Source organism: Stenella coeruleoalba (genome assembly GCF_951394435.1).
Source record: "Stenella coeruleoalba genome assembly, chromosome: 3".
In the NCBI taxonomy this organism is placed as follows: Eukaryota; Metazoa; Chordata; class Mammalia; order Artiodactyla; family Delphinidae; genus Stenella; species Stenella coeruleoalba.
Window position 1 is genome coordinate 97,411,458 of NC_137148.1, and position 17,819 is coordinate 97,429,276.

At 34.1% G+C, this 17,819-nt stretch overlaps 1 protein-coding gene across 3 annotated transcripts in view; it reads right to left on the reverse strand.

The window, feature by feature from the left end:
• Window positions 1-8,848: 8,848 nt before the first annotated feature.
• The window catches only part of DTWD2 (DTW domain containing 2), a 90,445-nt gene continuing 81,474 nt past the window's right edge, over window positions 8,849-17,819 (reverse strand). Inside the window, exons 5-7 of one of the 3 annotated variants that reach the window (XR_013827724.1) lie at window positions 14,807-14,935; window positions 10,674-10,761; window positions 9,356-9,471 (exon numbers count right to left, since the gene is read on the reverse strand). Coding sequence is in view for 1 of the 3 variants with exons in the window: in XM_079917903.1 (XP_079774029.1) it covers window positions 9,301-9,471; window positions 14,807-14,935 (300 nt within the window). In the remaining 2 variants the exon portion in view is untranslated. Of the gene's footprint in view, window positions 9,496-10,673; window positions 10,762-14,806; window positions 14,936-17,819 lie in introns of all 3 variants that reach the window. The other 2 variants (XR_013827725.1, XM_079917903.1) reach the window with 2 other exon arrangements.

Sequence of the window (17,819 nt, forward strand, 5' to 3'; positions counted from 1 at the left end):
GTCCTTCAATGGATGAATGGATAAAGAAAATGTGGTGTACATAAAATGGAATATTATTCAGTGGTTTTAAAAAAAGGAAATTCTGCCATTTGCAACAACATGGATGATTCTGGAGGTCATAACTCCAAGTGAAATAAGCCATAATTAGAAAGACCATGGAGAGCAGAGGGCTGGAGGCTGAATCAATAGCCAATGGTCATTGATTTAATCAATCATACCTATATAATGAAGCTTCCATAAAAATCCAAAAGGACAGGGTTCAGAGAGCTTCCAGGTTGGTGAAAACATGGAGATTCAGGGACAGCGACGAGCCTAGAGAGGACATGGAAGCTCCAAGACCCTTCCCACATACCTTGCCCTATGCAATCTCTTCCATCTGGCTATTCTTGAGTTCCAGCCTTTAATAATAAACTGGTAATCTAGTAAGAAAAATGTTTCTCCAAGTTTTGTGAGCCATTTATTATATAAATGAGAACATTGCTTCCCCTGTGGCTCTCCCAAGCAGAGGCTGCTTTTCCTCTCATATCCCTCATACCTCAGAGCCTGGAGACAGTATAGTTCTCTTTGATGGCCATTGTCACTTTCCATCCAACTCACTTGGTCTTTCCTCCTTCTTCATTAAAAACCTCTAGCACCTCTGAAATGCATTACCAGACTCTATTACCCCTTACCCTCCTTGTTGGCATTATCTATTAACTCCTGGTCACTTCCCCTCATTCACTGATGAATTCAGCACCTACTTTCCACCATTACTCTTAATATTCTTGGGGACTTCCACACCCCAAAACTTGGCCATCCAATTCCACAGCCTCTTAATTCTTTACCTAGCTCTAAACATCTAGTCCTCTACCAAACTTTAGCATCATTTCTAACGTCACACATTGGAAACTGTTACCAGTAATAACTGCACCACCTTTGATATCTCAATTTCAAACTTCCTGTTCTCTGACCCTCACCTTCCAGCTTATTTATCTAGAATACCCATTCCAATAATTCTATGACCACACTAAGATTCTCAACCAATGACCATACCAATTTTTCACTATCCATGGTCCAGATGCCCTTCTCTCCTTATAAGTCCAGATTCTACGGTCTAGTATTATTACACAGTACCCCAATCCCTTACCCTCTCTCCTTCTCTTGTGCTCACTGAACAGCACCCCAATCCAATTATCTGCTTACTCTACGACTAGGCACCACAACAGAATGTGGAGCATGCCCACATACACAACTCACATAAGCATGCTAAACAGATCTGCTTCAAATTTATACTCATATATCTGAAAGGGGCACACAACAATGCCAAACAATCCTAGTCCTTGCCCCAGTAAACCCACTCTCCAGATAAATACTTCATGTCCTCTCTCTCCATAAACATATCTCAATATCCCCCTTCATACTTAGTTGATAACTTTACCACTTTCTTCACTGAAAAAATACAATCAGATAAAAAACATGTCAAATTTTTTCTTCAGCAAGTCTACCAATCTACCCAGACAGCTATCCTTAATATCACGTATCTCAAAAAAAAAATTCCTGTCCTTTGATCCCTCTGAACTACTATTTCTCTGAAAAATTCCTTAAGATTATTTACGTGCTGCATCCTTCTCATCATTTAGCACAAAACTGAAAAGTCACCTCTTCCAACAAAGCCTTTCCCAACTACTATGATTGGACTCTCATACTCTGCTACAGGACCCTTTCCCATAACAGTTATCAATACCTGAAATTATTTTATTACATCTGTCTCCAACCACCAAACTTCAAGTTCTTGGACACAGGGATTCTGTCTTCAACATCACTGTATTCTCTAGTACCTAAAATAGTGCCTGACACATACTAAGAGCTAAATAAAAATATCTACCAAATAAATGGTTTATTGGAATGATTACTGAGAAACACTAAGTAGACCAAGATCTATCTACTAATAGACATAAAAGACAGACCTCACAGACACTTTTACTATATACTGAAACCTGGTATTTTATGGATACCCAAGCCTATTTCACTAGTAACATCATGTCCCATTATCCAAAATAATGGTAGATGCATGGAGAGATATATTACCTAACAGACTTTGATGCTAAATACTAGGAATCATTCATATATTTCAAATTAAATATTTATGATATTTTAATAATAATGTTATAGAGAATCACCACAAAACATAAACAATTCTATTTTTTTAAATAATTCAAATAACTTACAACAAAAATTAGTAGAAGCATTATACAAAGTAAATATTAAGTCATTAGTAATTTAACTATTTCTTTTAAGATGGAAATTAAGTTTAATATTGTATTAATAATTTACTGAATATTAGATATTACAAATCACAAATGTTTAGTTCTAAGTAAAAACTATTACTATACCCCATAAACATAGACATTAGTAAATTTTAAGCTAAAAAGAAGACCGGTACTCTTAAAAGCAATGAAATCAATTCCCATAAATTAAAAATCAAAAAGTGACATCATAAATTCCCTGGCAGTCCAGTGGTTAGGACTCCACGCTCTCACTGCCAAGGGCCCAGGTTCAATCCCTGGTCGGGGAACTAAGATCCCACAAGCCACACGGTGTGGCCAAAAAAAAAAAAAAAAATTCAATGGCCTAATCCCAGGCCTACAATCCCCATTTAATCTATACTTCTCATCACCAATGATCTGAAAATGAAGGAGATCATTTACATTGGTATACTGATATTATTGAATTTACCAAATTCTTTTCCATACAGAAGTTTCCAGGACCTTTATGAGCAAATAAAACCATCCAAAGATATGAATAAGTTAACTATCTAATTGCCAGAATGCAGGAGTCCTTTATCAAAAAGGTACCTTTCAGATCAAGAAATCAGAAGCCTTGTTTTATATGTTGAATCTGCTCATAGATATTAGAAGAAAGGAAGGGACATAATTTTGTTTCCTGGACAGAATCACAGTAAGATCTTGCAAAGATGAGAAAGAAGTCCAATTTCTCCAAAGAAGACATACAGATGGCCGAAAGGCACATGAAAAGATGCTCAACATCACTAATTATTAGAGAAATACAAATCAAAACTACAATGAGGTTTCACCTCATACTGGTCAGAATAGCCATGATCAAAAAATCTACAAACAATAAATGCTGGAGAAGGTGTGGAGAAAAGGGAACCATCCTACACTGTTGGAGGGAATGTAAAATGGTACAACCACTATGAAGAACAGTATAGATGTTCCTTAAAAAACTAAAAATAGAACTACCATATGATTCAGCAATCCCACTCCTGGGCATATATCTGCAGAAAACCATAATTTGAAAAGATACATGCACCCCAATGTTCACTGCAGCACTATTTACAATAGCAAAGACATGGAAGCTACCTAAATGTCCATCAACAGAGGAATGGATAAAGATGTTGTACATATATACAATGGAATATTACCCAGCCATAAAAAAGAATGAAATAATGTCGTCTGCAGCAACATGGATGGACCTAGAGATTATCATACTAAGTGAAGTAAGTCAGAGAAAGACAAATATCATATGATATCACTCGTATGTGGAATCTAAATTAAAAACTGATACAAATGAACTTATTCACAAAACAGAAACAGACTTACAGATATCAAAAACAAACTTATAGTTACCAAAGGGGAAATGCATCAGGTGGAGAGGGATAAATCAGGAGCTTGGGATGAACATGTCACACACTACTATATATAAGATAGATAACCAACAAGGATCTACTGTATAGCACAGGGAACTCTACTCAATATTGTGTGATAACCTATATGAGGAAAGAATCTGAAAAAGAATAAATAGATGTATATGTGTAACTGAATCACTTTGCTGTACATCTGAAACTAATACATTGTAAATCAACTATACTCCAATTAAATTAAAAAGAAAAAGTGACATCATAATCCGTTTTCCCTACTATAACCTACTGAATGAACACTTTATGAATTAAAGGAAGAGCCAATTTGTTAATGTATTTTGCCTGAAAGATACTCATTATTTCTACTAATCTTTACTTTTCCCTTATTCACTAAATGGATATTTTTCTTTTATAGAAAACTATATGCCATGGGTAAAAGTATCTGTCATTGTCTGCTCCATAGAATTTTAATTTGCAAGAGTTCTGAGAGTTACTAAACAATAACTATTAAATGTGATGTTAAAACGTTGGTTTCATTTCTATAATTGTAGATAATCCAGAGACGTGAAAAGGCAAGCTTACATTTTAGATCCAAAATCAAGGTTTTTTATATACATTTTTAACTGTTTTTTCATTGATTCTATTAAGAAAGAAGCAACTTTAGATATAGAATTATTTAATAAAGCCAAAAAAAACTCAGATTTATAAAATCTGATGATTTTTTCACATTGTAAATTACTGCCTTTTTCATATCAATTATGTTTCCCATAAAATTAAATATATTCCAAAAATATAAGAGATTTTTTACCTTGTAAATAACATATTTAGAGACAGAAATGGATAAATGCTTTTAGCATACAAAATCAATGAAGAGTACATCTGTGAAAATAATCTTGAGGCAGTTGTACTTTCTAAAATGTTTTAATGACTTAATTCCTTAAATTAAGTCATTTTAAATAACAATAACAGTAAATTAAATAACAATAACAGTAAATTATAATTTCTTATTCAAAGGCCATCTATTTCAGTTTTTTTAATTCCTTACACTAAAAAATTTCTTTGAAAAATAATTCTTATGTTGTTAGTTCAAGTGAACAATTATTAAAGACTAATAAACAATTACTTGTTTGTCTAATATGTTTTTTTAAATAGACTAAAGGAGCCAAGTCATCTGCACAGAGTAAGTCATGGAGCACTGATTTCCTGCACAAATTTTAAACATAAAATTATAATCTATTAAGACCACTACAGGATCTTTTGTAAAGAAAAATACTTATGTAAGAATACATGAATAATTTGTAAAAAATTTTTCTACAAACTAGCACACAAGCTAAGGATAGTAGAAAAGGATAGAGGACAATGAGGGGAATGAGAGAGGGAGAGGAAGAGCCTAGGAAAGAAGAAGCAAGTGTGAAAAGAAAGGAGGGAGGATATGGTGACTATTGTTGATTAACACTGAATTGTATAACTGAAATTTGCTAAGAGAACTTAAATGTTATCACCAAAAAAGAAGTAAATATGTGAGGTGATGGATGTGTTAATTACTTCATAGGGAAGAAACCTTTCACAATGTATATCAAATCATCATGTTGTACACTTTAAATATCTTAACATTTTATTTGTCAATGATACCTCCATAAAGCTGAAAAAAAGAGAAAGGCGGGAGAATATGCTAAGTAAAGCCAGTAAATAAAAATTTAGTCAGAAAAATTAAGGGGCAGTGATTTATTCTATGCTACAGGACAGAATTAGATGCAAAGTTTCATTACATCTAAAACACAGTCTACTTATCTATAAAAATATCCACTCATACCTATTTTTAAGGAATAAATCTACATAGCAAAAATCCAGTTATATAAAACTTTTGAGTTCACTAAGTCAAAGTTAATTTTTTACTTAGAGCATCAATAACATTTACTTCTACACCAATGAAGTTGTATCCATGATCAACAACTTACCTTCCTGAAATTCAGTATCATTCAATGGAAAGGATTCTCTATTAGCATGACCACATTTTTAAACAGGCAATTTAGGGCAATAAATGGGGATATGTGATGAAGAAAGCTATACAGAAGTGCTCTTCTACATAATTCACTAACAGTGGTGGTGGTGAGGAACTTGCTCCTTCCAAAATCTTAGGGAGAAGACCGTAACACTGTAATGGTCACAGCTAAGAAAAGTTGGTTTGGAGTCTTAAAGTGGAGGAAAATAATTTTTCTTAATGTAATTCTCATGTTCCACATGAGAAATCTTATAATCCAAGCTATAGAAAGTTTCCAAGCACTGTGACTTGTTTCATATACTGTAGTTCTCAACCCTTTATACTCACATGTGCATAAAATTCTCAAAATACCATCACTCACTACACAGTGATTTTTTAACGCACCACAAAAAGGCTGACTAAACACATGGTCACCTTATATATAAAGGAATACTCTCTGAGTTACATGGTTTAAATAACAATTCACAAAACAATCTACCCCACATCAAAGTGTAGAGTATACATGTAAAGCCTATATGTATACTCTACAGCTACAAATCCACAAAACCTAGAATTAATCCAGGCAACTCAACCAGATACAAAGCAACTGAAGTTAAAAGTCAACTAATATAATAAAGAAGTAATGACTTTTAAAAACCAGATTAAGTTAAATCCTCACATAATACTACACATTTTGAAAAATTTTAGTAACTAAAAATATTAATAATAGTTTTTAAAATGTATTTAAAAATGCTTAAAGAGAATAAGTGACTAAAAAAGCTCTGTATACTAGAAAAAATTAAATGTGTGTGTGTGTGTGTGTGTGTGTGTGTGTATAAAGCTTACTTTTAAATCTAATGTTTAGTTTTTCCTTACAATTTAAAACTACATACAGGAAACTCTAGAAGTCATAAATAAAGAAAAAACAAAGTCCCCTCTTCTTGCTGAAATGTGTACATAACTGCAGTAGATGTAAGTTAGATATAAATATATACTACATGTATGTCTCTTATTCTATATAGAAATCTCCTTAAATATTTTCCCAAGGGAGTGGGAAAAATTTATTCTCTCAAATTGAAAGTTTTTGTCCACTAAAAATATTTATATTTGTTCTCAAAATTATAGCTGTCTTATATTCTACAGTTATTTCCATGTGAAAATTTCAATATAAGTAGTTTATCACAGTGAATAAACTTGTTCAATGAATACTGAGAAATCTAAACTTATCCAGATTGCATACAAATGAAAATGTGTGCTATTTCAAAATTACATGCACCTCTTTAAAAATTAGGGCTCTATCAAAGGCAATCTACAGATTTAATGCTCTATCTATCAAAATTCCAATAGCATTTTTCACAGAAATAGAACAAATAATCCTAAAATGTGTATGAAACCAAAGAAGACCATGAATAGCCAAAGCAATCTTGAGAAAGAAGAACAAAGCTGGAGGTATCATGCGTCCTGATTTCAAACTATATTGCAAAGCTACAGTAATCAAACAGTATGGTACTAGCACAAAAACAGACACATAGATCAATGAAACAAACAGAGAGCCAAGAAACAAACCCACACTTATATGGTCAACTAATCTACCACAAAGGAGGCAAGAATATACAATGGAGAAAAGACAGTCTCTTCAATAAATGATGTTGGGAAAACTGAACAGCCACATGTAGCCACATGCAAAAGAAGGAAACTGGACCACTATCTTACACCATACACAAAGATCAACTCAAAATGGATTTAAGAACTAAAATGTAAGACCTAAAACCATAAAACTCCCAGAAGAAAACATAAGCAGTAAGCTCTATGACACAGGTCTTGGCAATGCTTTTTTGAATCTGACACCAGAAGCAAAGGCAGGCAATAAATGCAAAAATAAACAAATGGGAGTACATCAAACTGAAGAACTTATGCACAGCAAAGGAAACCATCAACAAAATGAAAAAGCACCCTAATTAATGAGAGAAAATATTTGCAAATCATATATCTAATAAGGGGTTACTATCCAAAATATATAAAGAACTATTACAATTAAATATCAAAAAAACAAACAATTCAATTTAAAAATGGGCAGAGGATCTGAATAGACATCTTTCCAAAGAAGACATATAGATGGCCAACAGGTACATGAGAAGATGCTCAGCATCCCTAATCATCAGGGAAATGCAAATCAAAACCAAAATGAGTCACCACCTCACACATGTCAGAATGGCTGTCATCAAAAAGACAATAAATAACAAATGCTGGCAAGGATGTGGAGAAAAGGGAACCCTTGTGCACTGCTGGTGGGAATATAAATTGATGCAGCCACTATGGAAGGCAGCATGGAGGTTCCTCAAAAATTGAAAACAGAATTACTATATGATCCAGTGACTCCACTTCTGGGTATTTATCCAAAGAAAACACTAACTCGAAAAGATATCTGCACCACCATGTTCATTACAGCATTATTTACAACAGCCAAGATATGGAAACAACCTAAGCGTCCCATCAATGGATGAATGGATAAAGAAAATGTGATACACACATGCACGCACACGCATATATATATATATATATATATATATATATATATATATATATATATATATATAAAGGAGTATTATTCATCCATAAAAAAATAATGAAATCTTGCCATTTGCAACAACATGGATGGACCTTTAGGGCATTATGCTAAGTGAAGTAAGTCGGACAAAGAAATGGTATCACTTAAATGTGGAATCTGGAAAAAAAAAAAAAAAACAGCTTATAGACAGACAAGCTCTAAGATAAAGAAAATAGACTGGTGTTTACCAGAGGCAGGGGTGGAGGTGAGGGTGGGAGTGAAATGGGTGAAGAGGGTCAAAAGGGCCGTTTTTAAACAAGTAAGTCATGGGAATGTAATATACAGCATGGTGACTATAGTTAGTAATACTGTATTGTATATTTTAAAGTTGCTAAGGGAGTATATCTTAAAACTTCTCATCACAAGAAAAAAATTTGTTCTAGTTATGTAAGATGACAGATTTTAACTAGACTTATTGTAGTGATCATTTTGCAACGTATACAAATACCAAATCATTATGTTGTACACCTGAAAATAATGTTAGACAGTGAATATACTTTTTCTAATTAAACTTTAACTTTAAAAATATGGGCAATTAATTGCACACTTAAATCACATTGGCTGAATGCAATTTTAGTCCCTAAAGAATATTTATTTATGAAATAAATAAATTCAACCTAGATTACTTGATTATTATTTTCTTTTGTTACTTATTTCAAACTATAATGTTCATGTGCAAGATTATCCTCTATTATAGGTCTACACCTAATTATCTATAAATACTAACAGAAACAATACTGAACCAGTCAGGCACATCAATTTCCTTCCATTCCCTTTTATTAATAAGTACTTCTAACCCAGCTCAACAACTAATCACATTTCAAATTACTGACTTGAAAAAATGTATTAGAGGCACATTTTAAAAACGAATACAGTACGAAATCTTGCTTTTCACTGAATCACTGAATTTTGTTTGTTTGTTTTTTGGCTATTTGGATTACTTTCTTCTTCTGGGTAAGTTTAGTATGTAACTCTCATTCTTTAGACAAAAACCCACAGACTTAAAATGTATAAAAAGTTAACTCATTATTGTCAGCTGAAGACAACAAAACTAGCACCATAAGAACAACTGCACTAAATTTTAATGCTGTTCATTAATAGTTCCATTTTCCTGAGTTTGCGTTTGTTCTTTGGCATCGGCTTAGGATATAATCCATTTTTCAGAAGGTGTTCCTTGCTGAGGCGAATTTGAGCACCATGCTGAAGCTGGAAAGAGCATAAAGCTTGAAGAGGGCGAAGCAAAGTCTGTTAAGATAAAAAAAAAAGATACTAAAAAAAGTGTGACAAATCATGATATTCTATCTAAATTTTTTCTTTAGAAACAGGGGTTATTATTTTATTATTAGCTTTTAACTATGAAAAGCAATAGGCAATCAAATATATGATAACTTCTAAATAAATAATTCATTTAAATTCATACCTTACATACCACTAAGGAATTCCAGTAAGACACAAATACTAATTTTCCATATAGGTGATAAAGTCTAAATTTAGTTTTATACTTTAATATATTCAAACACTACAAAAATTGTGGCCATTATAATAACTAATCTGTAACAGCAGACTAAAAGAGACATTTAGGTACAAATTAGTTAATTCAGTTCAATCACAGACTAACACAAGCGTCCCTCTACTTGCTAACAAACGGATGATGGCAGCAATGGATAAGTTTACTAATTCTCTCACACTACTCCATGGCCCACATACAAGTTAGATAACCAGGTGTGGGTGCATTCGAAATAACTGTAACTGTATACATACCTGTCTGAACTCAAATACCTATAGGGCCAGACATATAACATAAACATGTGACCTAGGTGCACCTATAAGGTAACAGAGAATGGTGGAGGTTGTCAAACAACTGAGCATATGTCCTTCTTAAAGTTATTCAAATTCAAAAATTAGGAAAAAAAACCCAAAACATTAAGCTAGTGTTTTAAACATATTTGAGTCAGTCTTTCCCTGGGCCTGAGATCCCTGATATAACACTTTTAAATAACAAACTTGATGGTGCAGATTGTTTAAAAAGAAAATAAAAGGAACAAAGATAGATTTAACTACAAAAATTTCACAATGTCTATGTGAAAATGTATTCCCCCACATATACAACAAAAGTGGCAGCAAAGGGCTTAACAGCTTTAATTTACAATGAACTCTTACAAATATGTGGCAGTCACTGGTAGTTGCTTCTCCATATCCATTCTTTTCTTCCTTATTAAAAAAAATCTAAAATTTTATTCAAGGAGGCAATGTGTCCAGCTAGTAATACTACATTGACTAATGACAGTTTATCCAACAAGATGTAAGTGGAAGGCCTTGGGTTGGGACAGACCTGGCAGGCATAGGCTTTTGCCTTTTCTTCTTGCCTGGAACGTGATTGCCACATGTGGGATGACCACTATGTGACTACAGGACAATAAACATGAAGATTAAAGCCAAATACATACAGTGATCGACAGAAAGACAGAAGAAATCTGGGTCTCTGATGTCCTCTTCAGCTGCATCCCCAGCCACAGAACACTAACTTCAGCATTTCTTAATACAGGAGAAAAATAAACTCATATATGGCTCAACCACTGCAGTAAGGGCTCTGTTACATGCAACTAAATGTAACTCCTAACTGAGACACACCAGTAAGAAAAAGACAAACGTCTTGGAAAAGCTCTGCCTGACATTATTGTAGAGAGTCTCTTAGGTATGTTCTCATAATTTCTTTTCGTACCTTCAATTCTTCAAACAAGAGAAGAAATATAGAAATGACTATAATTACTTTACAGAGTCAACATAAGGAAGTGATTGAATCCTGAAACATCATACCTAGGAAACATACCTTGGACCATATACAGACTGAGACAATTGCTATTTTATGACATTTATTAGATTCTTCATAGATAGAAGAGTATTAATACTCCTCTGATTAAGGGCCTCCAACTTTTACTTCCTGAAGATAAGATTCTATCAATTTTCTGAGTAATTAAGACAATGAATTTTGGAGATAGATCTGTGGTAGTCACTAGGGTTGTTCACAAATACATCAGTCCTCTTTCATGATACATGATCAGACTGCATTTTCTAGCCCCTCTGAAGTTAGGCATGGCCATATAACTTGACTTGGTTAATGAAATGTGAGCACAAATAATGTGTGTCACCTCTGGGCAGATGCTTTAAAAGTGGTGTATGATTCCCCACCTCTGTTTATTCCTTCCTTAAAGTGATGTGTCTAGATGGTGCATCCATCAGCCTGGATCCAAGTGACTATAATTAGCAGCGGTCCCCCTGGCAATCCCACTGTACAGACAGTGTGTTATGCCATTCTGATTTTGGGGTTTTAAGTGACTGATGCAATCACTTACTAGCTATGTGTTCCCAGATAAGTTAAATAACCTCTCTTTGCCTCGTTTTCTTCATCTGCAAAGTGAGGAATATTATGTCCATCTTATAAGGTTATTATTATGGTGCACTCATATGATACATTTAAAGTGCTTAGCATATAACTTGACTGATAATAAATGATAATGTTTCTCTCTACATTCATAACATTATATCTGGGGCAATGTGAAACTATATGAGAGGTTTACTGGTTCAGAAGAACAAAGAAAATCCTCTACTTACATAATTAGTTTCTAAAAGTTTATTTGGGGGAAAATCAGTGTTCTGTATATCCTCTGTCTATAGATGCAACATGACAGTTTCAAAAGACCGTTATTAACAACTACTGGTGATGAATAGAGCTAAGACATTTAGGTTACAGCACAAAGCTTTGCCACTTCTAGTTACAAAAGTTCATAAGGCTTCCAAGGTATGAGTAACCCTGGTACATATTATAATGGCAAAATGAAAATCACCAACTTTCAGTTCAATTTTTCTGTCAATCTATAGACAAGAATCAGAGGCGAGGAAAGGCAAAAAGGTGAACTCTTCTTGAGAGCCCGGTGTCAGGCAATTAACATACATTATCCCATTCGATTCTCATAACAATATTATGAGGTAACTATTTTTTGTATATTGCAGATAAGAAAACAAAAACAAAGAGATTACATGAATTGTCTTTTGGCAAAAACTGCTGATGATAAGTGATAAAGTTTTAACTCAAACTTGCTTCAAAACTCGTATCATGCTATCTCCAAGTGACTGAAAACTGCTCAAGAATAAAGGAAGAGAATGAATCAACAGACTAAGAAGGCCATTCTATCCCAAGTTCTTTATTTTGAGGAGCCCTACCTCTACAGAATGAAGCCAGCTGAAAAATTACTACTCTCCCCATCCTCTTAAGGTTTTATTAGGATGCCCCTAATAAAAGGTTATTGGGGGGAAAAGGCATGTTATAGCTTTCCTCCCCAGGAAGGAAAGAAAACACCTATTTCAGAGCAGATGTTCAGAAGAATGTACTAATTTTTTTATTGTAGCTAGATTTAAACAAGCTGGACTTGGTGTTCCCCCACTAAGAAAGCTAATTGTTTGCCAGATGTAATAATAAGCAACTTGGGATGTTTCATATGCTTTTTTTCTGCTCATGTTCCTGCGACCATCTTAACAGCACCTCCCAAATCACATGTCTGCTTATCAAACATCCTTCTTCTACTCCTGGTCACTATAGTATAACCACTCCTGGTGACCAAAGCAAAAAGTATGAGAACTCCAGGACCCCACTTTTGCTTTGGGATTTTATGTTCAACTTGATCCACAGAAAAAAATAAAAGCTCCAAAAGCTGAAGAGATGATAGATCCTTATACCCTTCTGTCTCTTAAACTCTGCCTGTTGTAAGATATTATACTAAAAACATAAGACAGGTTTCCTGCTGTGACAGTACATTAATTAATATCAGAATAATATATCTTATAAAGCTGGAAAGGGGGGAGCAGTAGCAGCATTTGTAGTAGTAGTAGTAGTACAAACCCTATGCCAAACCCTAACCCTATTATACTATAACTACTACTACTGAAACACCACCGTTACCAACATTAAAGCTTCTGTTTAGGAATGCAGTAAAGATCCAATTCCAATTGTGGGAATAATAAATATAAATCCATAGAAGATTCTTTTTATAAACCAAAAGAAGAGGAAAGAAATTTTAAATTTATAGCCAAAGACCATTATATTTTCCCTCAAGATTTAAACTTTTAATGAGGCCTATGTCTGATGTTGGCTGATCCTAGGATTTTACATCAACAAAAAGGAAAATACAGAGACTGTACAGAAAGCAAGCTTAAACAACAGCCTTGGCTTCCATCTTTCCTTTAAGACACCTAAAAATAATGTTGTTTTCTGCTGAAGAACATACACAGATGATGGTTAATAAACAAAACAGAGAGACAAGTATAGGGGTATATTAAGTGTTATATTGATGGAAGGTACATGGGAGTAGGTGCTAAAGTCAGAGGGGAGGAAAAAAAGTCTGAGAACACTCCCTGGTTATTTGGAGGAAGGATTTAGGATCCCTCACGCATTTTTTCCCTCAAAAGAGAGAAAGAGAAATTGCCTAGACCCAAAACTAAGTCTACTCACACAGATACACACAAAAATAGCCTACTCATGAAAGCCTACTTCTTTCAAAAGAAGAAAGTCTCCAACTCTGACACATACCATGGCTTAGGGTAGGGGAGAGGAAAAGGGCAATTCAATGCTTCTTCTGGCATTCTTTAACTCCCCTTGCTTTGGAGGTCTTTTGTTCTTTTTCTTGGTAACTAATCCACTTATCCAGTTACTCTGACCTAAGCTTTTATCCATTATTGGAATTTCCCTCATGGCTAAGGCACACTTTTATAATAGAAATCATGGTGCATAATGAGAAAGACAGAAAGAAGGCAGGAAAGAGCATATTTTGTGCGTGCGTGTGTGTGTGTGTGTGTGTGTGTGTGTGTGTGTTAGAGGAGGGAGTTATAAAACTCCATTTAGTTTGCTATTTTTTTCTCTTGTCATAAATGGAAAGTTTTTTACATGTTCTAAAAGGTTGAGATGTTGGTGAGCTCACTGAAACATTATTATTTACTAATGATTATGAATTATATATGAAATCATCAGGCTTTCATGGAAATTAAATAAAATGTTGATTGCAGGTTATAACCTTTTCACATTCTGTAGGCTTTTTTCTCAAGAAAAATTGTATCTTTTTATACCCTAAGCAAGGTTAATAAGATAAATAGGAAGTTGGTATATCTCCTTGAATAAAAGCACCAATGGAAAAAATCTTGCTGTAAAGTGTTCTTTTAAATAAAAAGAAAAAAGTCTAGTACAAGAGAACAAAAAAGACTAAAACAGAAATACAGACTACTGAAAGACATATCTAGCCCCAAAAAACTATATTTAATGTTATGCTACTTAAAAACGATTTAGCATATTACAAATGCTGTTTGCACAGCTTAGAATGAATATTTAAATAATGCAATCTGGAACGTTAAACTAACAGAGAAACACCAGAGGGGAAAGGAAGGTTATAAAAGTGCACAAATTTCTATCACAGATACAGTCTACTTGTCACTTAAGTTACAAATTTAACAAGTTATGCATTTTTAAATTTTCTAGACAAAAATCTAACCAAACTCCTACTTTCAAAAACTATATAACTTTCCAAAGACATACCTCTTGTATGTAATTATTTTTCTCCAAGATAGAAAGAGCAACAGCTGCACACTCCAGTGTAGAAAGGCACCTATTAGTTGGTTGCGCCCGAATTACATATTGACTAGAAATGCTGGTTTTTAATTGCACCTGAAATCAAAAACAGAATAGAATGTAATTTTTCTTTTAAGTTTAAAACTATAAGGTCTGTTTTTTATTTTATTTTATTTTTGCAGTACGGGGGCCTCTCACTGTTGTGGCCTCTCCCGTTGCGGAGCACAGGCTCTGGACGCGCAGGCTCAGTGGCCATGGCTCACAGGCCCAGCCGCTTCGCGGCATGTGGGATCTTCCTGGACCAGGGCATGAACCCATGTCCCCTCCATCGGCAGGCGGACTCTCAACCACTGTGCCACCAGGGAAGCCCCTAAGGTCTGTATTTTAAATACTAATTACTCTAATTTCCTTCCAAAATTGCCAGTTTATAGATATTAAATGTATCAATATCTTCTATACATAATATCCTTTTATTATTGTTTTGTTAAATAGAAGAGGATAGTTACACATCCGACAAAGAAAATGTATTCAAAATATATACAAATTCCTACAAATCAAAAATAAAAAGACTAATAACCCCCTCCCAGTGGGCAAAAAGAGTGAACAGACACTTCACAAAAGAAGATATACAAGTAGCAAATAGGTACATGTAAAAGGGCTCAACATGATTTAATGTAAATTAAAATCACAATGAGGGGCTTCCCTGGTGGCGCAGTGGTTGAAAATCCACCTGCCAATGCAGGGGACATGGGTTCGAGCCCTGGTCTGGGAAGATCCCACATGCCACGGAGCTACTAAGCCCGTGTGCCACAACTACTGAGCCTGTGCTCTAGAGTCCGTGAGCCACAGCTACTGAAGCCCGTGCACCTAGAGCCCATGCTCTGCAACAAGAGAAGCCACTGCAATGAGAAGCCCTCACACCGCAATGAAGAGTAGCCCCCGCTCACCGCAACTAGAGAAAGTCCGTGTGCAGCAACAAAGACCCAACACAATCAAAAATAAATAAATAAAAATAAAATAAAATAAAATCATAAGGAGATAACATTTCACTCATTAGAACAGTTAACATCGAAAAGACTACCACCACCAAATGAGGATAGAGTAAATGAAACTCTCATACATTGAAGTGGAAGTGAAAATGGTTTAATCACTTTGGAGAACTGACGATTGGGATATTTTATTTTCTGGTTTATTCCTCCATTATTTCTTAAACTGATAAGCATATGTCTGTGTGGGTGTAAATCTATATAAACACACAGAGATACACACACATACCAACACACACACACACACACACACACACATATATATATATACCCTCTCTTTAGATAAAAGTAGCATACTACAGATACTTTTCTCCATCGAGATAATATTTTAGCTGAGATAGAGTCAGACATGAGAAAGGCAATAGAAAACTGAATGTCAGCATTTTGGTCCTTTGATTCCTACTTTAATTAAATGAAACTCAAGTAATCTTACACTCATAAAGCCCACACTCTGACCAAAATCACATTTAAGGATATGTGATGGGAAATATGGTTTTTCCACTGATTGCTTTTTGTTCAAAAAATTATCCTCTACAACTTGTTTCCTTTCCTTCCTCAAAAAGAGATGAGGGGAGAAGGGGGAGGGAGGGAGAGAGGGAAACAAAGTGGGCATCATAAAAGATTCACTATAGAATGTATTGCCCTATATATGATTTTGGAATATATTCTTTAAAGCATAGTTGACTAATTATATTTTAGATATCATATTTAAATTACTCTGCATTTCTACCAATGGATAAGATGAAAAATAGATGCAGGGAGAGAAAGAGATGGAAGAAAACGGTTGAGAAACATGTATAATGATAAAAGAAAGCCTATGTTTAAATAACTGTAAGAATAATTCATGATGTTGATTAATTGTAATTACTAAAAGCTTTGATATTTCATCAGGCCAACTAGTAAAACAGAGTACAGACAACTACTGCTTTCAATACTTAATTCCAAGTCATCACTGGAGGAATTTATAACAAGCATCTGATTAAAACAAAACCTTTGGAAAACATGCAAAATTCACAGTGGATTTTGTTTATTGGAATTAATTTGATTTTTAAAAGAAATTTGTTATTTTGGGAGGGTGTTTTATTTCTTACTGTGGCTCACACGGCTGTATGAAAACAGAATTTGAAATATATCATTTGTTAAAAGACTTCAGAATATCCTTCACAAATCATCTCTCTGGGAGTTACCTAGTAACTGGATATATTAAAAGAGTATATATAACTAAGATCTGTCATATTATTAGGATACATGTTATTACAGCATGCTAATGTGATCTCACAGCACCTCCTTTTACGCTTACGTGCTATATCACCTTCATCACACACTTAATTCAGTGAGTAAATGAGCAAGACTAAAAAGAAACCCTGTTGATCCATCTTCTTGAGAAGTCACAAGCATCATAATAATTTTTCAGAAACTGCCTCATCTTCATGAATAAGTGTTCAAGAAAATCCAAGGCAAAATTAACTATTATAAGAAATGAAAAAAATTAACATATGATGAAAGTATGGTATGTAGAAAGAGGAACTACTGAAAGACCAATATTATTATATCAAAGTTGACAATAATTAATCACTTAATTTCAGTCATTTAGTTTCTCAGTTTCTGCTCACTTGATAAAAATCAGATAGCTGGACCTGATGGTATTAAAACCTATTTTTTAGTGATCAATCCCAAGATCATATAATGTATATGTAATTTTAATGCTACATTAATTATATATCATTATTGTTAATATATTATGTATAATTATTATATACAATCTTCATTTCCAATTTTTGGAAGCCATGCTGATGCAAAGAATGCTTCAATAATTTTGATCTTCTTGGAAGCTAGTTCTCCATGGGTAGAAGTTGTCTGAGGGCTCTTAATGTGACTTCTTTAGGAACAGGAGTATCATTGGTTGGTTCAGAATTCTACTGGTATAGGTTGTA